This window comes from Borostomias antarcticus (assembly GCF_949987555.1).
Source record: "Borostomias antarcticus genome assembly, chromosome: 6".
In the NCBI taxonomy this organism is placed as follows: Eukaryota; Metazoa; Chordata; class Actinopteri; order Stomiiformes; family Stomiidae; genus Borostomias; species Borostomias antarcticus.
In genome coordinates, this window is record NC_140239.1 from 21,313,505 (window position 1) to 21,340,655 (window position 27,151).

Consider the following 27,151-nt stretch of genomic DNA (forward strand, 5'->3'; position numbering starts at 1 on the left):
CGCCATGCCTATGCCTGTACACCTAAGAGAGAGGTGTGTGTGTGTGTGTGTGTGTGTGTGTGTGTGTGTGTGTGTGTGTGTGTGTGTGTGTGTGTGTGTGTGTGTGTGTGTGTGTGAGTGCGTGCGTGTGTGCATGTGAGTGCTGTACACATGTAACAGGTGTCACTGTGTCGCTCATCAGTATACTGTATCTTCCACCCTACTTCCCCACGCTTGCTGGTCAAGGCTCGTTAGTGGCAAACTACCTGTCAGTCTGAGGTCTCCAGATGACAACTATCTAAGACTGCGTTGCTATGTTGGCTCTGATCGCTAGAATAACTGACAGACTGTCCATCCAATTTACGTCTATCCTCCTGTCTCACGTCTCATCAGTGTACCTCTCAGATGACTGCTATATCTGGACACCACAAAGATCTGCCAAGTCTTGTGTTGTATACGTATATGTCACTCTGGGTTTGCTTTCTGTCACAGAAGGCTGGTAGGTAGCCCGGCACTTACAGCATCTGATTAGTGACCAGAAGGTAGCTGGTTCAAGACAGGCCAGGCCGCTTGACAATTGTTACGGGTGTCAAGACCGGAAGCAGACATCAAATTTAACATTTTTACTGTAACATGACAAAATGACTAGCACAAAACACAAGTATAGTTGGTTGTTTGATTGCAATTTCAATGCCTTTTCAATTGTTATAGAGTGAATCTATTGATTTATTCTGAGTGTAAACTAAATATTCTATTTTGTTTAAGTTTCTGTATTTTGACGTCACTTTCAGAGTTACAAACATTTCCGAGATCCGAACGACCCACATTTCCGATTCCCATTGGATCACTGAGGTTCTACTGTACTTAACCTCACACTAGCTCAGAAAAAAATTATTGAAAGTAAAGTTCCCTTGGATAAAAGTGTCTGCTAAATGACCAATAGATGTTAATTGGATTGCCAATTAGGAGATTATAGTATTTCCCAACATAACACCTCTACTGTATATTTATATTTAAATTTTACATTCTAGTTTCAAAATAAGCTTCAGGCTGAATGACATATCTGTGATTCATACCCTTAAAGGGGTAGTTCGACTTTACGACTTACCCTTAATGTTGTTGATTGATACTGTAGATTGACTGATTCCATGCTGTCTCTCGTTCTGGCGTTAGCGGCATGCTAATGCTAGCGCAATGCAGTAGTAATGGCTAGCTTTCAAAGAAAACTCACTTGAACACTCCACATAGTGCACCCAAATCATATATGAGGACAGTCTGTTGGGGGCTCATTTGAGTTTTTATACCATCATTTTTGAAGTCCAACTATCGTTGAACCCATTCATCTGTGCAGACCAATATGTCTCTCTCTGTAAATAGGGAGGCGGAGCAATACGTAACTGTGAGTCTTCACAACAACAAGGAACAGAAGAGTGGACTATTCTCTTACTATCAACAGAACAATTTGCCTTATTCACCTGGCAGCCATATTGGTCAGTCTGGGGTGCGGATGCGGAAGTGCCCGTTGACTTCAATGTTAAAAGTTCGCTGTAAAAACACCACTTCAAGAACCGAAATAGTCAATATAACAGGCTGAATACACTATCGGGGTTACAAACTCATCACTACCAGACTCAGAGCTAACAGATTGTTTTTCACTGCCGTTGTTTTCGCGTTTGGAAATACATGGAGGTGAATGAGCCATAGTTAGCCGTCAGCTGCATTCACTCCGATGTATTTCCAAACGCGAAAACAACGATGATGTTGCCTACATGATAGGCCATTATGTGATAGCTATCACTGTAGTCTATAATATGACAGGCTCATAAAGAATGTAGAGTAAACTAGGTATAGCCACTAAGCTAGAGTCCACAGTAAAATAAATTTTAAAAAGGGGGGGTGTGTGGCTGGATAGGGACAGCTGGTGACACAGAGTGGGATGGAGATGGACATGATGATGGCAGGGGGCCTCTCCAGGAGCATGGGGAGCTATTAGCAGGACCTTGGCCGGGAAAGTGTGTGGGTGGGGGGGGGGTGGCTCTCTGGGACCTGGGTGTAGTACAAGAGGGGGAGACACTAAGGAGGAAAAGGGAAGACAAGGTTAGTAGCTACACTTGGTCTTTGTAGCAGTCGGGGGTATTTCTATGAGATACAGGGTGGCCTGCAGGAGACAGGGGATGTCCACAGGACCTGTTTAGAGTATAAGAGGGAGAGACACTAGGAAGGAGGGAGGAAGGCAGGGTTAGTGGCTGCACTGGACCTCGACAGCAAACACGAGAGTTCTACCGGACTCAGGGTGGTCTGCAGGTGACGGAGGGGCATCCACTGGACCTGGTTAGAAAATAGGAGGGAAAGGCACTAAAGAGACGGGGAGGCAGAAAAGGGTTAGTAGCATGTAGAGCCGCGTAAGCAATATAGATTTTCATCAGACCGAGACTGGGCAGCAAGTATCTGTATATATATATATATATACACACAGTGCATAACAGGATATACACCAATGTATACAAAGGATTCACTAGCAGGCTGGGGGCTACTTTTCTGTGTCTCTAGGTCCTTGCTAATGATTGTAGACTAGACTGAAAACGTAAGTCTTAAGATCTCGCTTTAAAAAATCTTAAGTTCTCTGGTAAGGTGTTCCAGAGGTTGGGGGCAAACTGAAAACTGCCTTTCCGTGACTCTTGGTCCTGGCTTTTAGAACTGTTAGGAGTTCAGTACCTGAGGACCTGAGGGGTCTGTTGGGCATCATGCACCCAACTAGCATGTCTGAAATGTATTCAGGTGTGTGACTGTGGAGAGAGTTAAAGACTAATAAACTAATTTTGAAGTCTATTCTAAAACTGACAGTTAACCAGTGTAGTAACCAGTGCACTTCTGGCAGGAATCATGTTCCACTGATTCCCACAATACTAGCAAAAGCTATCAATGCTTGGCACATCTGCAAAATGGTTCAAGCACTTGCCAAATCAAGCAATTACTAAAGCACATCAATATCAATATGAAATGAAAAATAACAGTAGGCCTATTTATACTTTGTTTGGCCACATACCGGATGTCTGCCTAAAACTAACTCATCAGTCTAGTGTTGTTTGCTGAGTGCTGACTGACTTTGTGCTGCTTAAAATCATCTGACAGGCAGGCAAACAAGAGAGGAGATGCTTGGTTTGCCGCTTAATCTCTATTGACTAATGCCTGTCATTCCAAAAGGAGACAGACAGGCATTCAAATATTTATTTTAATTTATAATATGATTTATTATTGAAATAATTGTTTGGGGCCAAAGGCATTGCTATTTTGTAACAACAAAAAAATGCTTTGCCAAAAAGTGTGGGCACAAAAGTGTGGGCAGCACGATGGTACAGTGCATAGCACCGTCATCTTATAGCAAGAAGATCTTAGGTTTGATTCCCGCTTGGAACACTGTTAGCAATGGGGGGGCGTGTTTTCCCAAGGGTAGTCAGGTATCTCCCAGGCCATTCTGTGTGGAGTTTGCATGTTTTCCCCGTGTTCGCAAGAGTTTCCCCCATAAAGAACCCAATACAAAAATTAAACAGAAGAACTGATTGCTAATGCTGTCGTCCTTAACGAAGACGGACACCAGCTGTCCGTCCCTGATGAAGACAGACAGCAGTACTTGAATTGGCCCCCGCGCCTACTATCGGCTCCTCCTGTAGCTGCCCTTGGGGAAAGGACAATGGGATGGGTTAAGAGCAGAAGAAGAATTTCATCAGCGACCCTAATGCATGTGTGTCTTTCCTGTTTTGTCAATTACACTACACGTGTGTTGAGTCAAGTGCACTGCATGCTGTATGTATATAAGAATTATTCTTCTAAGCCTTGCATTTTGGCCATCAAGGGACACGTGAGCAGGTGATTGGGGACCCAAAGCCCCCCCGATTAGTTTGAATAGAAACTCCCAGCAGTTATTCTACAGGGAACTTTATTTTATTGGTCCAGTATGACTCAGTTTAATAAGCGGTCTGACAGCTCAAAGGTTAAAGCCCAGTGATTGATCTGCCTTGTTCCTCCACTGCAGGTCTTTAATTGCCAGTGGTTTAATTGGTAAGGTGTATGCAGAGATCATTTGGAAATGATTCATAATTTAGAACTGTAATAATGAGTTCTCAATGGATGGCTGGGTCCCCTCCGCCTCTCTCTCTCCCCACAGAGAAGCCTCTACTTAGGCATGGAGGTGTGGGGGGAACAGTATCCTCGGGGTGCCGCAGTGGTGTGTGTGCATGCATGCATGCGTGCGTGTTTGTGTGTATGTGGATGTATGAAGAGGATCGTTATTGTTAATCAAACCCCCTATATCCCCAGTGGACTGTGGGAGGCAGATCAGTAAGTATCAACCTCTCTGGCATAGAGGGCAGGACACAGCCTGATCATGAGGCAGCATTGCTTTCTGCTAGCAGGCGCTACTATGAATACACAGCCTGATGAGATAGCATTGCTCTCTGCTACCAGGAGTTACCATAAACAGCCACTACTCTGGTCTTGAATGATGTGATAACAGCATTAGACAATAGGAAACATTGTGCTGCGCTCTTCGTAGATCTTTCTAAAGCATTTGATACGGTTGATCACCATCTACTTTTGAAGAGATTAGCTGGTATTGGCATGGATGCCGGTGCGTGTGAATGGTTTCGAGATTACCTGTTGGAGAGACGTCAATGTGTGAAATCGGGTAACATTCAATCAGTCTTCCTCCCTCTAGCAAAGGGTGTGCCCCAAGGCTCGGTATTGGGTCCTGTCCTGTTCACCATTTATATAAATGACATTGTTACGTCACTGTCTGGCTGTCACACAAATTTATATGCGGATAATACAACTGTCTTGTATTGCGGATACTATTCATGATGCCATTGAGAATCTGTTCCAACCAATCTCAAACTAGTTCTTAATTCTAGCAAAACTAAGTTTATGCTGTTCTCTAGAGCCAGGGCTATTGACTATGATAAACTCCATTTAACTGCGGCAGACGGGTCAAGTATTGAGAGAGTCACTAAATATAAATCCCTTGGTTTATGGCTGGACGATAAACTCTCTTACAATTCTCTAGCATCCAAGCTACGGCAGAAAAATGGCTTCCTGTATAGGAACCGTTCTTGTTTCCATTTGTTTAGTAGGAAGAGAATAGTCCAAGCTGTCTTTATGTCAGTATTAGACTATGGCGACACAATTTATAGACATGCCCCAGTGTCAACCTTGAAACCACTAGACTCTGATTACCATTCAGCGCTAAGATTTATTACAGGTGATAGATATTACACCCACCACTGTATTCTGTATGATAAGGTGGGCTGGTCATCTCTCACATCAAGACGAAACTATCACTGGCATCTGCTTATTTTTAAGACCATTATTGGCAAACTCCCACTGTACATGTCGTCCCTTTTAGACTGGAGCGTAGGCACATATCGGACCCGATCGAATGATCGACTCGTTTTTAAGGTTCCTCGTGTGAACATTGGACTTGGTCAGACTGCCTTTGCTTACGACACTCCCTGTACGTGGAACGCCCTCCAAGACTTTAAAGCTTGAGGTGCTTCCTACTATGACAGACTTTAAATCTATGGCCCTTAGCCTTTGCACTTCATCCTGCAATTGTTTTTAATGATTCTATCTGTAACACTGTACATTGATCTGTTGTTCTTTATTATTGTTTGTTTATGATTGTGTATGATTGTGTTAGCTCGTCGACACCGCAAATGAGGGAAACATCAGTGTCTAACGAGTTGAAATAAAGGTTTGAAATGAAATGAAATAAATACATGGGGCACACACACACACACACACACTGTACACACACACATACTCACCCTACCAAACCACAACAAACACACACACACACACACACACACACACTGTACACACAAACATACACACACACACTCACCCTACCAAATCACAATACACACACATACACACACATGCTCGCTCACCACAAAACACACACACTCTCATTTTTACCAAACCACAATACACACACACACACACTCATCCTATCAAACCACAATATACGCATATAAATACTCATACCAAACCACAAAACACACACACACACACACACACACTCATCCTACCAAACCACAATACACACACACGCACACACTCACCCTATCAAACCACAAAACAACCACACACACACACACACACACTCACCCTCAAACCACAATACACACACACACAGACACACACACACAAATCCCCTACAATACAATTGCTGCCACTTATCTCCAAGTGGGCAGACAGAAAATTATCCCAGCTTGTGGGATAAATTTCCATGTTTTAAGAAATGCTTGCCCCCGCAGTAAATTATGCGGTCCAGATGTCATCCGTGTTGCTTCGAGTGCAGAGTGCAAAGGTTATGTTTGGAAAAAGATACTGTAATTATGATAAAAGAGCACTTACAGGTCTTTAAGGTTTTCAAAGTACAGTTAACCACTACACCACAGCAGTTAAAGCAGGTAGTGTTTAGAAGGATGAGGGGACAGGAGGCCGCTCGCTGTGATCCGTTGGCATGAAGCACTTGCCTTATTATTAGTTATTTCCCTATGATTTACCAGGGTTAAAGGTCAGTCACACTCATGCCGTTGCCAGCTGTGTCCATTTTTGGCAGTGGTTAGCTGTTTAAACTATAAAGGAACACCATTGCAAAACCACATGAGAAGGGACACTGTCTATTGTGGCTAGCTTGATATGAATAACTGTTAAGAGACTGTAAACATGTGCATTGCGTTTTAACGGACTATACTGTATGTGTGAACTAATGCAGTGATTTCATGAGCATAACTGTCACTGTTCCACCACCCTGCGTGACCCTACCAAGAGATGGCTCTTCTGGGTTCGTGGTAATAACCGTAGACCATGCAGTACGTATAGTGGTAATAAAGGTAGCTAGCCGGTGCAGTACAGTTGTAAGAATACTGGCTAATTGGTACAGTATGGTGGTAATAATGGTAGCTTGTCGGTGCAGTACAGTGGTAACTAGAAGCACAGGGCTCCACGCATTAATGTATTTTCTTGATGTAACTCAGTTGAAATGGTTAAAATCACACCTTTGTTTATGTAATGTACCACAGGATCCAGGCTAGGAAAATTAAATTTTTCCTAATAGTGAATGAGAATCAGATATTTCGTTTTACATGCATAGAAAGATGTTTGCTTAAACAGCAAATAAATAAAGTTAATAACTATATATCTAAAGCTGATTTGACTGCTAGCTAACTAGCTAGCTTGCTAGTAGGAACTCTAGCTAGTTTTGCACTCTGTGTTGTGTCGACGTCTGGGTTGTTTGGCCGTGCCACCCACCCTCACTTGTGCCACTTAAATTTATCTGCATTGATGTTGGACTGCAAACCTGTTTTTACTATATTTAATATATTTTATGCCCTTTTGGCTTATTTTGTTACGCAAAGTTGAATCGGCTCTGAGTCTAAGCTTTTCATTACTGATGTTGCATGATGTGTGCGAAATACCCGTCAATATTTGGGGGAGGTCTCCATCTCCCGTTTGTTGTGCAATACCGGTCGAAAATTTCTCAATATGCAGTAGGCCTATATTTCATGGATGCAAGCCAAGACAATCAGTCTATAGCCTACATGACAGCACACACACACACACACACACACACACGTCACCAGGGCTCAGTGCTAGGGTGGGCCAATGAACTGCAACGGGGGGCACAATTATTACTAACCATTTTTGATAATCCGATATGCTATAGTATTCGTAATGCAACACTGACATGCATAGTAGGTTGCACTGGCTAAAGTTGTTTGAATGCAACTTATCTTATAACAAGGAGAGGCAAAGTTGTGCATTACAATGCAGACACAACAATAATTGGCACCAATCTGGCGCACAAGAGCAACAACTGAATAAATAACTAAAATTAGGAGACTGGCACGCAATCAGTGCACTTGCAAATGGGATAGCCTACAGTATGACCGATCATGTGACATTAAACCATCCATCTACAGCAAATACGATCAGACAGATACATCATCACTCCACACCAAATCTTGTTGTTAGTAATTATTATTTAATTATTATTATTTATTTATATATTTTTGCCATAATTTGAATCAAATTTCTATTTTTTATTTTTTGGGGGTGAGGTTTTCAAATAAGCCCTTTCGGGTTTCTTACCTCACCTGCACACATCTTAATTTATATCAAATTGTTGTTGTTATTTTATATGAATATTTGTGCAAAAATAAACTAACTAACTAAAAACTAACTCCAATTTGAACACCAAGACTAGGCTATTCTGCTTCGCTGTAAGACCACAACCAACTAGGCCTACACAACCATGCTTAGGCCAAAGCACGGAATCTACACAGGACACACGCACAGTTGCACACACTCATCTTATGCACATCAATCAGTTCTATCATCACAATTCAGTCACTGCAAAGATAAAAAAAAAATAGCCTCTTACCTGTTGTGTGCTCCATGGTAACAGAGAGCAGGGGCGCGGGAAGGCAATTATAGTGGGGCTGCTGAGGTGCTGTCTATAATCTAGGCTGGTGTTTGTCAGGGAAATGTCCCTCCCTCTGTCTGTCTGTCGCTCACTCACACACACACACACGCTCACACATGCACACACATGATGGACCCCAGTGCACAGTAGAATTATAAAGCATGCACGCACACACTACAAAGACGTGATGTTAAATATTTTTATAATATAATGTGTTGGAATTTACAGTCAAATTAGTTTAAAGGGGAGGAAAGCTACATCAGAGCTAACACATGCAGGCTAATGTAAAACAGCTAGACGGTCAATCTACACATTCAGAACTAACGTTAACGTGGTTAGCGCTCCACATACAGTTATCTAAACAGCTAGACAGTCAGTCAAATGACACGCACACGCCCCTACAGTACATCATTTGACACACCAAAAAGTTTGAATAGGCCTGCTAGGTTAGGCACATAAACAGCATTTTTTCACAACATACCTAGCCTAAAACATGCCATTAACAGAATATCCAATAGAACACAATATGAATGTCATTTTTAAAGTACCGGTATGTCAATCAGCTCCTAGCCAATTACTGGCTACAGCCTACTACAAATGTGATATTGACCATTACACACATTCTGCACGATGGCAGCAATAACGAAAAATTAAAAAAATAATGCATTATCCTTTATTTGAAAACTTGCTAGCCACACTGTCTGCAGTAGGCTCCTAGCCTGGTCGTTGGAGGGCACAGTAGAAGAAGGTCCTGGTTGTTTTTTGGCATTGAAACATCTGAGATGCATTTTCGCACTATGTTGTAGGTTACTTCGTCTGTTGCCGCGCGTTTGCAATCTAATTTGTAACGTCTGTAGTGACGCTGTTGTGAGCCCGTAGCTTGACTGCCATGCCTGTGATCACAAAAAACTAACAATTTTTTTTTTTTCAACATCTGTTTTCCTCCCCAAAACAAAATTATTTCTTCTTTTTATTTTTATTGCACTCAGGAGGGGTGCTCCTCTGCAGCTAGGGGGTGCTGCAGCACACTCAGCACCCCACTTCCAGCGCCCCTGACAGAGAATACTGAAGCCTACTCTGCCCTCGTGAGCTCGCTTGCAACGTGAACTGCGGATGCTTTTTGCAGAGCTTTATCAACACAACCATGCCCATAAATCAGCCACAAATTATCAAAAAAAGTTGCTAGATTTGTTGCTGGTCGCTTTTGACTAATTAAGTCGCCAGAGGGGTCTGGAAAGTCGCTAAATATAGTGACAAAGTCGCCAAGTTGGCAGCACTGGACGTTACTTCTTTCTGTTTGCATGGCTAATTTGCATAATTGTGTTCGTGTGCACAGGACTGGCTGGCTCCGCTTGGCCAAAAATAGAACATATTTGTGAATAAATGTTTTGAATTCTGAATACTGGACATGGTGAGCTTAAAAACATTTTAGTGACCATAAATATTTTATTTGTTTATTTTTTAACAAGCTTTCAGGGGGTCTCAGGGGTTAATCGGGTCAACAGACCCCCCATATTTTGCACACTGGTTGCATTGTTATATGACAATAAACTTGAAACTGAAAGTTATCAAAAGCGCTCGTAAATAAATAAATACCCTGCATATCACGCTACAAATCGAGATAGGCTATGTCAACCTTCTGACCTGCTAGCAGGTCAGCAGGCGCCTTCCTGTGCAATTCTAATAGGCTCATTTTTCTCTAATAAATTGGCTGATTCCTGCTGTATCGGGTGGTTTGACCTGAACGGTCATGGTATTGTATGTTGCGTTAGAATGCTAACTTTTGGTCAATGTACAGTATGAGGAATATACAGATAGACAAAGTGAAGTAAAATAAACACCTAAATGTTTATTTTTGACTTTTTATTTCCACTAGTCTGAAAGAAGACATGTTAGGTAAGTAAAATAGCACAGAATCTCACAATTGAAATTGAGTCCGGTTCAGCCGCTTTCCAGGGGTTCGGTCTCTTGATCAGGTCCTTCTCTAGGATGGTGAGAGGCTGTGTTGCAGTGGGGGGGGGGGGCAGCTGTGGAGAGGTCTGGGCCACTGCCCCTGTCGGTCTCTTTTTCTCCACCATAATTTCAACAGCACCCCACAATCATTCACAGATGCTACAGTAGAGGCAATCCTCTGAGCCCCGAGAGGGTACAGCAGCTGTTTTTAGACAATGCACTAGAATACACTGAGAGTCATATTGAGATGCTACATAATGAATCATAGATAGATAGATAGACAGACAGATACACATACATAGGCATATAGAGGTTTACAATATTCAACTCCCCGTGTCTGCTGTGGATGTCGTAGCATGTCCGTAGGATGTCCTCTCTCCTATGATGCTTTTTTAGCCTCTCTTACTCTGAAATGTAATTTAATGTAATTAAATTAAATTAAAGTATTGCTTTATAAATGTTCTTAGCCGGTAGACAAACATACTCCTGGAGCTTGCTCGATCGCCTTGTTGAGAAGGGTCAGGGAAGAATTTTTACAGCTCACTTATCTGGCCCCCGGGTGATTACTGTTTTTTTGATTCCCTCTGGAATATGTAGAGAGTGGGTCGTATGCCCACCTCCCTTGTTCTCTGTAAAGCGCATTGTGTTGCCTCTGGGTATGAAATGCGCTATACAAATAAAGATTTGATTGATTGATTTGAACTCATGCTGAAAAGTTCAAAAGGGACATATGTTCCAGTAACAGCTAATACCATTGATGAATTGATAAACAGACAGACAGACAGACAGACAGACAGAGAGAGAGAGAGAGAGAGAGAGAGAGATAGATAGATAGATGTTAGGGGTCCCAGAGAGAGCTTGTTAATGCCTCATCGCTATTGTTTTTTGTGCTATTGTATTTTTCACTGTCTTGTCCTTGCACCTTGTCTATTGTTGTCTATTATTGTTATACACCAGCATTCTGATTCTGAAACAGCGAACACCACTTGAAAACGATTACCTCTACAAAATGATCTGCCTGCATTCTCACTCACTTTTTCTTCCTCAGGGAAGGATAACTAGCCTGATTTCGCCAGACCCTATTCACAAATGCGAAGGTTCTGGAAACTTACAGTTGCTTTCTGATTCCCAAGGGGCATTACCAACGGGCGTAGATCAAAATCTATAGAAAGTGGTGAGAGTTTTGGCAGACATGCAAAACTACTTCAGTCTCCTCATGAAGTATGGGTGCTTTTGGGCGGATTTTACTGCCACATCGGATTGCCTGGACCAGGTCATCATTGATGAGCACACCAAGGAACCTGAAGCAGGAGACTCTCTCCATCTCAGCTCCATGTGAATAGGGGCGTGACCACCTAAGTCCACGATCATCTCTTAAGTCTTGCAGACGTTGAGAGGTTGTTGTCCTGGCACCAGGCTGCCAAGATGCTGATCTCCTCTCTGTAGGCAGTCTCATCATTGTTGGAGTTGAGACCCAGGATGGTTGTGTCGTCTTCGAACTTAAGGATGGCATTGGAACTGCGTGAGGCTACACAGGCATGTGTGAACAGGATATACAGGAAGGGACTGAGTACACAGCCCGGAGACATCCTGTGAGTCAGATTACTGTTACCATGACTACAGTAACAACAGCGCATAGGGACCACAATGTTCCCGTGGTTACATGGTTATCCTTCCTTCACACACTAATCATTGCTGTGTTGGCTCCGCCTTTGCAGTTTCCACATGATCAGTCTCCGCTTCGCGTTGTGCCTAAAAACGCCCCCTAGCTGTTATAAAATCACTATAACACACGGACCCAAGTGGTTTATTGCTTTTATACAACGGTTACTACAGCTATTAGCGTAAAATAAACACACAGCAATATAAAATATTAACATTTATTCAAAACGAAGCATCATTCCCTCAATTCCGCCGAGCAAAATAGTTCCTCTAACAAAAAGGTTGCCAAGCAAAAGAGGCGTTGGTCGTCAAGCAGTTAGACAGGCTACATTGTTATATAATTATTTACAGGCTAGAATACAGGCATTACAGGCTAGAATACAAGCAACAGGCTACAGTAGGCAGGCTACAGGCTAATGCAGGCTTTATACATTGTTGTGATTATAATTATATACATTAATATGAACATCGCTTGTAATGGTACAATTGGCGAAGTAATGCTCAGTCATACTAGCACCCCTCTTCGCTGGTTCAGGTGTGGTGTCCAAGGTGCGTTTTCGCACAGATCCTGAAAGTATATCGCTCCAGCTTCTTCTACCATTCAAATTTGGGCCCCAGTAAGACTGCAGGGACGATTCACATTTATGTCCCGTAACTGACATAATTTCCCTTGCCTCTAAACCAGCATTGGCTAGCTTTTGTGCTTGGTGCTTCGCAGACAGTGGTTTGTGTAAATGGGAGCCGCATTAATACTGAAAATGGAATGATATGCGGTCCCAGGTGTGTGTTACAAAGTATTTTAACACGGCTTCCAGCTAATCAGAATCAAGAACCAGAACTAACCATTGTATAAATATATATCCCATCCGCCGTATGCCTCCCCCTGGTGCTCGTGAGGTGGAGGTCGGAGTCCGACCCTGGCCTCGTGAGTCCAGGGCAGGGTCAAGGGGCCGTCACGGACCATCGCCTGACCGTCGCCAGGGGTCATCACCACCTGAACGCCGTCGTAGACCATCATTCGACCGTCGCAGACTGTCTCCTTAGCCAACATTTGACCGTCGCAGACCGTCTCCTGAGCCAAGAGAGCCATCTCCTGATGGGCATGGGCCATCTCCTGAGGTCCCGGAAGTCCTGTTCAGGCTGTCCCAGCGGTGCGTGCCCCCCGAAAGTACATGGAGCGAGTCATGCAGACATACAAGTCATGCAGTGGCTGGGACATATCCCAGTTGATACCCAGAACAACACAATGAACAGTACAAGAGTTAATGAGACAACTCCTGCCACCTGGGATGAAATGATCCTGCTGCAAAATACAACCCCTGGAGGGGGTGTGGTGGAAGACCTGCATATCGAATGGGAAGACTTAGTAGTGTACTGGCTGAAGTTGACCGAGCAACAGATCAGATCAGGCCAATGTAACTGGATGTATCCTGAGGAAGGGAGTGCAAAGTGGTATTGCACACAAGCGTGCTCACCCTTGGCAGGTCATCCCCCAGGATGGGCCTACTGGCGCGATAATGTGACCATTAATGCGCCCATGAGGAACAAGACCTGCTATGGCATCTTCCCAAGGAAGGGTGGTTTTTGGGATTACCTGAACCTGACCTGTGGGACAGCTCCTAACAAAGCCAGCGTTGTACGTGCCATGATGAGACCCAAGACGAACCTCACTGATCCGGTAGCGCTCAAGCTGAGTGCTGTTGTGGGTGAGGACGAATCGGGACCTGTAGAAGAGCCGATGCCAGTGTACCAGAACGTTCTACAGACAACACTAGAACTACTGGGCGCTTCATCGCCAATAAAAATGGCACGAACCCGCAATCAGTTGAAAGAACTCCTCAAGAAATGTCTCACAGAGAAGATGGGCAAGTTGAATGTCTGCTATTGGTCTCTGCAAGGAAAATGCAAGGGACAGAACTACCTGGTATTGAGTGCATCACGGCACCTAGCCCTCAACCACAGACCGCTTGGGGGTTACCATGACGTTCACTATGATGAATGGCTGAATGACACCTTGCCATGGGTGTGGAAAGTCCCGGTAGACTATCTCAAAGGCAAATTCTGGGGGACTCCCAGATTTGGAGACCAGCTCATGGGTCCATACAGGCTCGACACCCAGAAACTTCCATCCCCTGATGATCTGCGTGATGTTCCGAAGGAAGAGTTCAAGAAAATCGACGAGTATGTAGTCAGGAAGCTGCATGCGTAGTTAAATGACACATACTATGTGAACGAAGGGAGCTCACCACGTTGTGAGTTGTGCCAGATCTGGGAGAAGGGGTGGGGTGAATGGAAGTACAATTGCAATGCGGTCCTGGGTAACTTGACTGTGAAAGGGACCCTCCAAGCCTGGACTGAGCAGTACGCGAGAGACGAGGCAACAACATGGTGGGGCTGGCAAGAGAAGGAGGTGAAGCAGTGGGTTATACCATGTCTCAACTCTGGCTACAGCTACTGGGTGAAATATCAGTATCTGGAAACCGTTTATTCAAAGTACCAAAAGATTTGGCCTGGTTACATGTACCGAGAGAGATGGTATGTGGAGCCCAGGCCATGGAAGATGACCTGTGATAGAGCAAACACAACTTGTGTGGTGGAGCTGGCGAGGAGCGATTGCTCTCAGCTCCCCGAGTGGGATGAAGGCTGTAGAGGGTGGTACTACCAAGGGGCAAAGTGGACTCGGTCGACTCGAGGGGCGTGGCAGCGTGCTGTGGAGACCCACGATGGCTGTACCAAGGCCCTCTTAGGCCGTATGGCAGAAAGAAAGATCATGATAACATCAACAATAGGGTCATCCCTTACGTTGGCGATCCCTTCTATGTACGAGCATACTGTATTCCACTAGCTTAAAGGAGAATGTTATTTTTCGACAACCTGGACCTTATTTATGGCATATTAGAAGACTTTGACTCACCGAGATAACTTTGGTGTAATTCAGAGGCCTGTAGAATAAATTTAAAATCCAGCGCGAGCCAAGTATATCCATGTAATGGCGGGGGACGGGGCACTGAGAATGCAGCTTCTAAAAAAATTATTTTCTGCCACGAAACGGTTGTTTTCATCAATCTGTTTTTATGAATCGCTAGTTGTGCTTCCCTAAAGCGAGGGCTTGTTGTGGTTTTCAAATATGTGGTTTTATGATCTTTAGAAACATCTTTAGAAACTAAATACAGCTTCCCCACTTGTTGCAGCACGCATGCGCACATCGTACAGACAGGCTATTCTCCGTCTGTAGGCTACACTCGCGGCTCACATTCTCTACGCTACGATCGGCTTGTTGGTGCCTGGAATATTGTGTGCAATATGGCTGAATATTTATCAGATTTTGAGGATATATAAGATGACTTAGAATATGATGGAAGCTGATCGTAGCGTAGAGAATGTGAGCCGTGAGTGTAGCCGGAGAATAGCCAGTCTGCGCGCTGTGTGCATGTTTGCTGGAGCAAGTGGGGAAGCTTTATTTGTTTCTAAAGACGTTTCTAAAGATCACATTACAGAGGCTAAAGACCACATATTTGAAAAACAGATTGATGAAAACAACCGTTTCGAGGCAGAAAATTGATTTTTTAGAAGCTGCATTCTCAGTGTCCCGTCCGCCGCTGCTTTGTTTGATTTGATGATCAGATTTCTCCAAGATTCCAGGATATTAATTATGAATTTCCATCTTGGAAAAGTGTAATATAAGTGTGTGAAAGCCTTTGAACTGCTCCGCCAGTCTCACTTTGCATAAGCTGCACCCATAATCTGTCATCTAGCACTGATGTACAGTAGTGTTTCACTTCCTTGGGAGAGGAGGAAAGGAAAGGATTCTTCTCCCTTTCCTCTTCTTCTTCTTCCTCTCCTTTGTCTCCTCCTCCTCCTCTTTTAGATCCATTGTAGGTCACCTGTCCAATGCTCTGTAGGACGCACCGCACACACATATGAAGAAGGCTTTATTTGTCATACAGCTTGACACGTTAACACACGCATACAATGGGCGACATGAGCACACACACACTGCAGTAGGCTGCCGCCAATGAAATGTTCTCTGCTCATATCCTATCCCGTTCTCCTTCCCCAAGGGCAGCCAGGAGCAGACAAAGGCACGCCTGGGGGCCAATCCAAGTGCTCCTCCTAAATTTATGGTAGATAATATCCAGAAATCCATATATACAAGAGGGCAAATGTATGTTAGAATGCCTAGATTGTGTAAAACTCCAGAGACCCCCAGCTCTAGAGACCACCAGCTCTAGAGATCCTTAGTTCCAGAGACCCCCAGCTCTAGAGACCCTTAGTTCCAGAGACCCCCAGCTCCAGAGACCCCCAGCTCCGGAGACCCCCAGCTCCAGAGACCCCCAGCCCCAGTACACTCTGTACTGTAGTTATAATAAACTAAATCAGGAGCCTGCTCAGCCATAAAATAGCAGATGGTCTTCAACCTGGAGCATCTCATTATGTATTTATTGTAGATTTGCGGTGTGACACGAGGCTTTCATGAAAAACTGGTAAGGATTAAGGGAAGAACGTGACTGAAGAACAATCGAAGGAATTGAATTAATATTTCATCCTGCGCGCAGAGAATATCAGAACATTTGTGTTTCTCTCTGATGACGACAGCAAGCAGATGCTTCTGACATCTCTCACTCTCTCTCTCTCTCTCTCTTACACACACCACTCTTTTCTTCTCTTTCCCTATCTGCATCTCCTTTATCATTTTCTCTCCATCTCTCTCTCTCTCTCTCTCTCTCTCTCTCTCTTTCCTTCCTCTTACATACCCAGTCCCAGACAGACAGTACAGTATGTCACTCACTCACCTACGCTCCACCAGATCTGGTAACCACCACTGTAATGGTAAATCAGGTGGATTTTATATCAAACACAGGCCTGTATAATAGCCTGATAATGACTCATTGTAAAACCCACAAGCCAGAGTCCCCATGGCCCTACAGCGGGACGTTATTATGCCAGGAGAAAATCTATGCCAGGAGAAAATCACACTGCAGTCTGGAGGAGGATCCTTTTAACAATGGTGGAAAGATGAGGCTTTATTGGACTGATCTCTCAAGATGTGAGAATAAATGAGGCCAGAACCAAATTACTGATTTATGAGTTTATGATCACGGTATGCAAATTGTGTTTACAGGGATGGGATGCAGGACAGTCATAAAGAATTCAGTGGACCCTAGTTTTTTACACTGTGTGGTAGAAAGTGCAGGAATTACATGCATAAAGTTATGATTGTGCCTATGATGCCATTAACAGTGTCCGTGTCCCACAACAATCCATACTAGATGAGAGGAGAGTAACTATTTAATTGATTGTGACGTCAGTCTAAAAGCAGAACGTTTGGCAGTGTCAGAGTCAACCGGAGAGATGTCGTTTCATTAGCCGAGAACATAACAGACGATGCATTGATCTTCCCTTTGAAGACCTATAGGACAGTCTCCCTTAGTGGAAACCACAGATGAGACTGAAGGAAGTATCTGTCTTGATTATAGTCCATTCTAACCCACAGGAACAAGCTACGCAACGGCCGTCAGTCATGTCATAGCCTGCGTGAATCAGGCCTGCTGTACACGTACAGTATTCTAATAGTTGTCAGGTCTAAAGCCAAGGATTTTGTCTTTAAATGAGTACTAGGCTGTTTGCATATCAGGTCATTAACACAAACGAGAACAGTGGTACAGACACGTACACAAAACGTGGTACATTGTAACAGCCTGTCTGTACTGAATAGTCAGAGTTCATTATATTAGATGAGCTCAGTTTGAGTATTATTATCCGTGTTATTAGGTTTTCCTCCCCCACCCCAATTTTGTTTTAGTTTGTTATTTTCCTGTTTGATTGTTATTGTCATTTGTATAGTTTTATACGAATTATTACTGTATTGTGTTGTATTCCAACGCTTTAGTTAGACAATTGTCAGCGCTGCATAGTTACAGATGTCGCCTATTGCTCTGATTGCGTTTTTTGGTCCATCTGCATGAGTGTCATAACCAGCTAAGATATGCTAGCTAGCTGCCAGCAGTAACCTACCTGAGTAGCTAGCTTTAGTTTCACCGCGTTCTGCGGACTCGGAGACACCCGTCGCGAGGGACAGTGTGGGGTAGGCAAGTGACACCTACCGCCCATTTTCCTGGTGCCCTCCGTCAGCCACAAACGAGGGCCTACATCTCCTCAGCTGCCCCGGTGCACCCCCTTTTTCCAATGAACAGCCTCCAGCTTCGTCTGCCCACCTCGACCTGCGGACTCCCTTTTTTCCTTCGGATATTCTCCCTCCTGACAACGTCTACTATTGTGTGTGTGTGTGTGTGTTTATGTTTGGTGGGTGTTATTAAATATTCTGTTTGTTATTCTTTTACCTCTGTGTCCCACCCCAGTTATTTAGTGAGTGTCCACAGTCTCTTTATGTCCATAGTAGGACGCCAGTGGTGGTGGTCGGTGGCCTAAAGTTAAGTTATTTAATTTAAAGTAGTTTTAGGTGTTTTTAGCGTGCCCCGTCATACAGTCCAGATAGATTTGTAGCCCTTCGCTACACTGTCCATGCTGTCCATAAGGTGTTTTGTGTACCTGGAACCATCGTGTTTGTGAACTATGTTCATTCACAAATGTCAACCAGGCCGCGCTCTCTCAGTGATCGGTCGCTTGCAGGGATGTTTTACTTGTGTTATGATCTCATAAATGTGCAGTGTAACAACTGTTGCTATGTGACAGGTGTGCGTTGGCCAGAATGCAACTGACGAGCACAAAGCCCAGTGGTGTCAGTGAATGTTCTGGAAGATCGATCATTGAACTGTCATGCGGCAGGAACAAGGCGCCATGAAGGATAAGGCAGCAGGATTCTGAGAATTGGAGTCAGCAGTTTTGAGTAACAAGCAGACAGTACTGTACATACAGTATATGCAATGTTATTGAGGAAGTCTATTCTGTAATAGAATGGGACGTCTGTCCAAACAGATTATGTCTAATCGCTTCTGTCAACAGCAGCACCAAATAGAGATTTTAGGCACAGGCTGCTGCAACACATCCGCATGGTACAGTACCTCTCAGAATACCGCAACTAGACTGACGAGTGTATAGTTCACGTATATTAAGGAATATTATTTCAAATACTTTGGGACCAGCCCATAGGTTCCATTGTGCCAGACAAGAGCACCGAAAAGTAAATAAAAGACCTTGTTCAGCTGGGCTGTAAGATGAATGGGTACTACCAGTCGTAACATGTCTTCATGACAAGTCATATTATATAAATTAGTTATGAATGTCAGTTGACTGGAATTCTTAAGTGAGCTTCAGATGTAGCTATAGGCTGATTGTATATGCTTGTATAAATAATTCTCTAGCATCCGTGGTTTATTGTTTCTCTTCAACCTCGTTCAGACAACACTTTCCTTGGGTTATTATGTTGTTTCTTCTTTGATGCATATCTAATGAAGTACTTCTGAGTGTGTACCTTAGCTACAGAAGCCTTATATACTGTGTGCGTGCGTGCGTGCGTGCGTGCGTGCATGTATGTATGTATGTATGTATGTGTATATATATATATATATATATATATATATATATACACAGTATATATAATGTAATTTGTTTTAACTGTATGATCTCTCCCCCCCGTCTACCTCACAAGTCCCTGCTCTGTCTGGACCGGCTCCTATAGGCTATAAGCAGCTTTGCCATTGCTCCGTTTCATTCAGGCATGCCACAGAGGCCCACAGGGGCTCAAGAGACTATATTGATTGTGATGCTGTTACCACTGTGAAGTGTTCTTTATAAGAACCTAACTAAAGCTCTCTGCAAATTCACAAAAAAAGAAAAAGATGTGTATTTTAACTGTTTAACTGTGTCTCCTCTGTGTAGACTGTCTATGTAGCGGTAGTGACATACAATTAATTTAGGATGAAGAGAGAAAAAAGGAGATTCCATGACCTTCCAAACATTCCAGTCATTTGACTCTTGATGTATAAAACAGACTAATTTGCTTTAATTTAGAGAGCTGCTGTGTCAACCAAAGATACAACAGTGCCATCTGGTGGACGATGAGGATAGTGTGTGTATGTGTGTGTGTGTGTGTGTGTGTGTGTGTGTGTGTGTGTGTGTGTGTGTGTGTGTGTGTGTGTGTGTGTGTGTGTGTGTGTGTGTGTGTGTGTGCATGCCTGCGTGTGTGTATGTAAGTATTTGACTAGTGGTCTCGAGTGTCCTACTGATGCGCCAGACAAGAACTTGTGGTGACTGAAGCTACCCTATGTGTTTATCTCATCACATTGATGAGAATGCAGAGCATGTCTGAAACAAAAAAGTGTGAAATCTCCGTGGAGATAGAATAGCATACTGTGTTTGAAATGTCTAAGGAAAATGTCCTATGATCTGATAGTGTCCTTGTGAGAGACTGAACAGTACCCTCCAACGAATTAGTGTAAAACTACAGAATGAGAATAAACATGAGATTGGCTGAGAATATATAATCTGAATCAACGGCTCCACCACCAAGTCCCCGTCTGTTGGATCCACTCTGAAATCATGGTCGGCTTTATCGAAAGATATCTCTTCAGTAAACTTTCACCCATACCTTTTTATCTTTGTTTCTCCGACTGTGCCCCCTCCACCTCCTCATCCACCGCCACCACATCCAACTCCTCCTCCACCACCTCCTCCTCCAACTCCTCATCTACTGCCACTTCCTCCTCCTCCAACTCCTCATCTACCGCCACTTCCTCCTCTACCGGCACCTCCTCCACCCCCACCTCCACCTTCTCCTCGCCTCCTCCTACACTGCCACCTCCTCTTCCTCCAGCAGAGTGACATCATCAGTAGGTTCAGCTGCTTCCAGTCTCAGTGATCCTGGAGAACTGGGAGTTCTCATGAATACCAATGATGTGTGAGAGAGTGTCAGATTAAGAGGGCCAGTACTCAGCTCCAGTCCCAGATGCTGCATAAGAAGCAGGCCACTTCACACTACTCATCTCATCTCATGACTCTTATGTGTGCGGATCACATGGTTGATATTTGAGACCAGATGATGGAATAAGCATTGGGAGAGATGACTGGGGGGGATGGGTGGAGGAAGTTGAACACGCTAGCCATCAAACACTTTGTCATCTGAGGCATCGGGATGTCGACTGTTTTATTTTACAACTAGAGGAGGATGAATGTGTGCCCCTGGTCAGATCTGGGGACCACATCTTGAACTTGTACTTCTGATAAAACACATGTTCATGGGGATCAGCGGTGGTTTAGCGTTCTAAGTATCAGGTTCCAATAACAGCTACAGAACGGGGCTCGCGCCCTGGTTTCGCCAAATCCTGGTCTGGTGTCGGTGCCACAGTCACAGGCTTGGGAGACTCAGGTAGCTGTCTCTCTCTTCCAGATCGTCAACCACAGGGTTGTGCGACAGACTCTCTACAGCAGCGACAGGGGACAGTTGGACTATAATTCGGAAGAAAATGGGATAAAATCTGAAATAATTACCTGTTATAATTACGTTTTCGGTGGCGTGTGTACGTAGGACTGCGAGCATGATTATGCAAAAACTACCATACCAATTTTCATGAAACTCAGTTGAAGGGTGGAGCATGGGCCAACAGAACCCATTACATTTTGGAGTGGATCCGAATCACGGGGCTGGTCCACAAACCGCCCCAAACATCCGGCCGGCCTTTCACCTCCATTCATTTTTTAGACCAGGTTTACGCCAAAACTACCAGACTGTTTTCCATGAAACTCGGTGGAGGGATGTAGCATGGGTCAACTAACAACCCAATAAAGGACCATTCTAAATATGTGATCTCCTTAAGCAAAGCTCACGTTAAAAGATATTTGCATTTTCGCGTTTTACTTAGCCTACATTTCAAAAGTTGAACGTGATGGCTTTAAAACATATTAATTGTTCCCTTGTTGCGCTGACAAACTCACCCCAGTTAGTTTAAAAAAATAAAAATAAATTCAATTTTAAATTCTGGAGTGGATCAGAATCACAGGGTGGGTCCACGAGCCACCTAAACATGGCCGGCCATTCACCTTCATTCATTTTTTGGAGTGTGTGCAGTGAAAAATTACACCCATTCATTGTCAATAGGGGGAATTGTAATGCCCATATCTTGACATGGGAAGTTTACAGACATGTGGTTTGGACTGGCATAGAGTTCTCAACCTAACGAATGCTGCAATACCAAACATGTCCTGCTCGCACACACGTGCACACGCAGAGCCACGATATGCATTCATAGGCCTGTCTGTGCTCTCTGAGCACCATTTCGAGTATCAGATTTGTTGGATGTTATTCGACAAGCATGAGGGAGATTCATTTCTCCCAATTCTTTTTTTAATTTGGAGGGAGGAAGAGGGTTGGGGGCAGAGGTGGGTGGAACCGTCTATCGATCACAAAGACGGCAGCAGGACAAGGGTCAGCTGGGACACTCAACGGTCCGCCAGCCAGCAGGACATTGCTGCTGCCATAGTCGTAGTCTGTCCTCTCTGGACTCTGCTGAGTAAACTGTGTTGTGGGACCAACCAGGCCAGGATCCAGCCAGATCCCCATCCTTGAGAGAACGGTGGGTCTGCTGTACATGCAACAAAGCTCGTGATTTATGCACAGCATTCCAGATTGCCCTAGGGGTACTCAGCCAGGATAAATGAGTAGTAGACTGCATATGAATACATTCTTGATATGACAACCTAATGTGACATTTGTAGAATGATTTTAATTGATTTCTTGGTCAAAGATTCAGATGGTAAACTTAAAGTAAACATCACAGTGAGTTATGGAGTAATCATTGTAAAGGTAAAATAAGACACTTAAATCTTTGTTTTCAACTTTTATTATCCAACATTTTTCACAGAAGATGAATATTATTAGTCTTGCGTTATGACAGGCGAATATTGAGGTGAGAATTGAAAGCCAGAATTGAAACCCAAAATATCTGGAGACAATATCTGGAGACAATTACAAATAACTTATTGGTCCGTAACAGCATTAGGATCAAATAATTGTGGTATAAAACAAACATACCTCAACTTCAGGGTACAGATACACAAAATCCCCTCCACAATTCTGACTTCCCCTGATAAACTTCAGATGTTGGAGAATCTAAATGCCGGTCACTCAATCACAGATATGATTTACCGTAACACCACGTTTAGAGGATGGGAGTTGGCAATCTTGTTTCAGGTGTCTGTTCGGTCTTACTTGGCGGTGGGGTCAGAGACCTTGCCCATGAAGAGGATGCTCCTGGTGGAGTTCTCCACGATGAGGAGCAGGAAGGGCCTGTTCAGGTTCATAGTGTCAGGCAGGGACATTGGCATGATCTCGATGGTGGTGCCAGCAGCCGCCTCTGTGCCGGTCTCGTCAACGCTCAGCACAGCTTTGTGCTGAATCTGGGGAGGACACAGGAAGTAAGCAAGTATTGTACTGTAAAATGATTTTTTGAGGAACTGTTTGATTCATTAATTCTGTGCATGGTCAAGTGATTTGGGAGTTTTGATCAAGATATCGTATCTTGTCTAATATTTAAGTTTTATATACCCTTATCAAACGTGTCTCTTTCTTGTAGTTGCTGTGTACTGTACACTGCACAACTCAAACATTAGAAGCCATGGAGCCATAAGCCCATAGAGATGATGCACTGTACTGTTACCTTGGACACCTTCAACTTGGTCTCCTCGGAGATGCCAGAGAAGTCAGCAGTGTCGCTGAAGGCTTTGACTGCGCCCATCGCCTTCAGAGTGTCGCCCAGGGAGGAGGAGGCAGAGATGGAGATCTTGGGCATGGACAAACTCACCGAGCTGAAACAAGACGTGATCTATGAATCAATCTAGACATTTGCAGAGAAAAACAACCCATCCCATCATCAGGCTCTGTGGGTAAAAGCCAACAAAAGCATATGAATGAAATATTCACCGCAGTAAATTGTCAACCATAGTATTAGTTAATCACATGAGCAGAGAATGTGATGGTGTAGCTATTGACTTTTACAAATGGCCTCTGAGGACATTTAAAGTCACCTATTATTTAAAAAAAAAAAGTTAATATTGGTCTCTTCGGTCCCCAAAATGTGCCTTTGTTTTTCCTGAAAATAACAAATCAGATTAATCATTCTAGCATGCCTCTATATCCCTCTGTTTCAGTCCCGTTTTCGTCCCGTTTTCGATGGGCCGTTTGTGTCTGTAGCTTTGAAAGAAAATGAGCTGCTGCTTCCCACCCTCATTCCTTCCATGCCTCCAGATTTCTGGAGTTTTTTTTCAGATGGGGTTGGTGGGGGGGGCGGTATAATACTAATGAGTCCTGTTACGACGTCAGAACAGGAGGAGGCAAATCTGAACGGCTTGTTGAATCACGTCTTCTGAATTTGGCAGCCCACAAAAAAATGAGTGGGTTGTCTTATTTCACAGTTTGTGTGTGTGTGTCACATCAGAGACCCAAAATGTATGTGCACAAGGTCATACTAGGGGACCTTTACCGACTAGACACCGTCTGTGTGAAACACTAGACCTGCACACAGTTCTCCACAGCCGCAGTACAACAGCCTTACCGGACCACTATGCATTCATTTATCTATCTAGTTATTCTAACAATTTATTACATTTGCTCTAAAGGTACAGTTTGTATTTAACTCACCTCCTGAAGAGAGAGTCGTGCCAGTGCTTGATGTATTCCTTGTTGATGTACCCCTCCACCTCCTTCATCTTCCCCTCATCTGGCAGGATGATCATCATTGAGGTGTTGCCCTTGTAGGGCAGCATAATGACAGTGGTGTGGTTGTCATCGTCCTGGTAGAAGTCAAACCGACCCGTCCTCCTCATCATGTCCACCTCAACCTTGGTGTTCTCGTCAACCTGGAAGTCAGCCTTTTTCGTCATTTTGGCATCAAAGGGCTTATCCCACTTTCCTGGAAGGGAAAATAAATAAAAGAATTTAGGGTCTCCAAATTGCACACAGCAAATGTTTGTCTGTTCTGCTACAGCACATGCAGGAACTTTGCGTAAGTTGTATCATTCTCTTCACAATGTGTGGGAATAAATCAATTAATAAAGAACAGAATAAATCTTTAAAGTATATTCAAAATGTCCCATACACAGAACACATAACACCCCGACAAAGTATAATCCCAGGAATGTCTACATAAGACACAAAAACAGTGTTGAATGTCTACCTCGGGCATCCTACCTCTGAAGAAGACGTAATTGATGAGCACCATGACGGTGTCAGTGTTCAGGCCCTTCACCAGATCGGTGATCTTGTTGTCTGTCTTTGAGGCGATGTACTGGTTGATCTTGGCCTCGGCCTGTGCAGTGTCCTTAAAGTTGACAGAGAAGCCTTCGCTGGCGTAAAAGTGCTTGGTGTCCTCCAGGAACTTGTCCAGGAGCTTGGCGTCATCCCTCAGAGCCAGGGCGTTACCCATGTCCAGCTGCATTTCGGCTTTAGCGTAGCCCAGCATGTGGAGAAGGTGCTCGTAGGCCTCGTTGACTTTGTCCTGGGTCAGGGAGCTGTAGCCTAGGGCGGAGAACAGCTGGTGGTGTGTCTCTCCTCTGGATCCCAGAGCCAGCATGGAGAGAGCCGTGGTGACGCTCACAGGGGAGAAAAAGACGTTCTTGGCGTCGGGCTTGGCATTCAGGCTCCTGTAGAGTTCGAAGGCGAAGTCAGCGTTGGGATTGGAAAGCCTGTGGCAGGTCATGTCCCCCTGAGTGTGGGAGTGGGACGGTGCGCCGGGGCCATGGTGATAGTGGTGGTAGTGGTCCTCAGAGTGGCCGCCATGAGATCCCTTATGGGGGGCTGCCCAGGCCGCAGACAGCAGGAGGGACAAAATCGCACAAGAAATTCCCCACATCTTTACATTCTGTGGAGCAGAGACAGAGACATGACTACTTCTTACCTTTTTTTTTTTAAACCCTAATTGAACTCATTTTTTGCCCATTGCCACCCCTTTAACTTGAAGGTAGGTTTGGCCATTAAAAGGTGAAGTCGTTCCTGGTAAGGGCCAACTCAAGGAGCCCCATAATGTGGTCATCTGGGCGGCCAGCCATGGGGTTCCTGTTTAGACAACGGCGTACTGCTGCGAGGCCTGGTTTTTGGTTGATTTTGCATTTGGTCTTGATTTCCGCAAGACAGATAGAATCTTTTTACCTACAAGTGAATGACGAGCTTGTAAAACTACGGAAGAGCATTAGGGCCAACAGCTGAGTTTTATTTTTTTAAGCTTTTGAGTTTAAAGTCAGAAATTCAGACTTTTTCTCAGAAGTTTTTCTGACTACTCAGAAATTCTGAGTTTCTCAGAAATTCAGACTTTAATCTCACAAATTTTGACTTTAATCTCAGAAGTTATTTCTGACTTTTTTCTCAGAAATTCTGACTTTAAACTAAAAAAAAAAAAAAAAGAAAAAAAGAACAGTTGTTGGCCCTAATGCTGTTCCGTATAAAACAGCTGTCAACGGACCGTAATGTGACTGTATTTTCATGAGGACTGTAGGGGGTGACGGAGCACTACCAAAACGCTAAACACGGGTGAAAATGAAGCGATATGGCACGTCAACAGTCTGAAAGTCGATTTTCGTGCCTGTTTTCACTGAAAGGCGCAAAAATCAAGTTTTATTTGGATTTGTATAGGAGCAATCGCCACTGATAACAATAAAATGAGACTGCCTACAAGGCAGTAGCCTACTTACCGCCAATGTTCTCTTCACCGGGGACGTTTGTCAGTAAGGCGTTGTGTATTTATAGTCCTTGGAGAATCACCTGACCTGAATCACCTGACCAAGTGAAACATTAAATGGGACTCTCCTCCCATTCTCTGCACTTAGCAAGTCTAGAATCAAGTGAAGCAACCTGCTCCAGCACTCCTGATTGAAGATCTGGTTGCTGTTGAAAAACATATTAGGGATTTTCCTCTGACCAGGAGTCACACATAGAAATTAAAACACTTCAAACTAGGAGGCCTACAACACTTGAAACTAGTTTTCTTTTTACTTTTAAAAGCCGAAGCCATGTCACTAAGATGTCTCTAAACTCTTACGTGAAGTCAGTGAGACAGGCTACATTTCCATTTTTGACCAAATGTGGCTGTGGAGCCTTTCTTGTATGATATACCATGCCCCTACAGA

General features: G+C 44.0%; 1 protein-coding gene across 1 annotated transcript; it reads right to left on the minus strand.

The window, feature by feature from the left end:
- Positions 1-22,857: 22,857 nt before the first annotated feature.
- Positions 22,858-26,805, minus strand: LOC311310288 (alpha-1-antitrypsin homolog). The gene is made up of 5 exons (XM_084439717.1): positions 26,717-26,805; positions 25,221-25,890; positions 24,672-24,942; positions 23,692-23,839; positions 22,858-23,431 (listed from the first exon to the last, which is right to left on the minus strand). Exons 2-5 carry the CDS (start codon positions 25,879-25,881, stop codon positions 23,240-23,242), a joined length of 1,272 nt encoding a protein of 423 aa, XP_084295843.1. The 5' UTR covers positions 25,882-25,890; positions 26,717-26,805; the 3' UTR covers positions 22,858-23,239.
- Between the last annotated feature and the right edge of the window lie 346 nt (positions 26,806-27,151).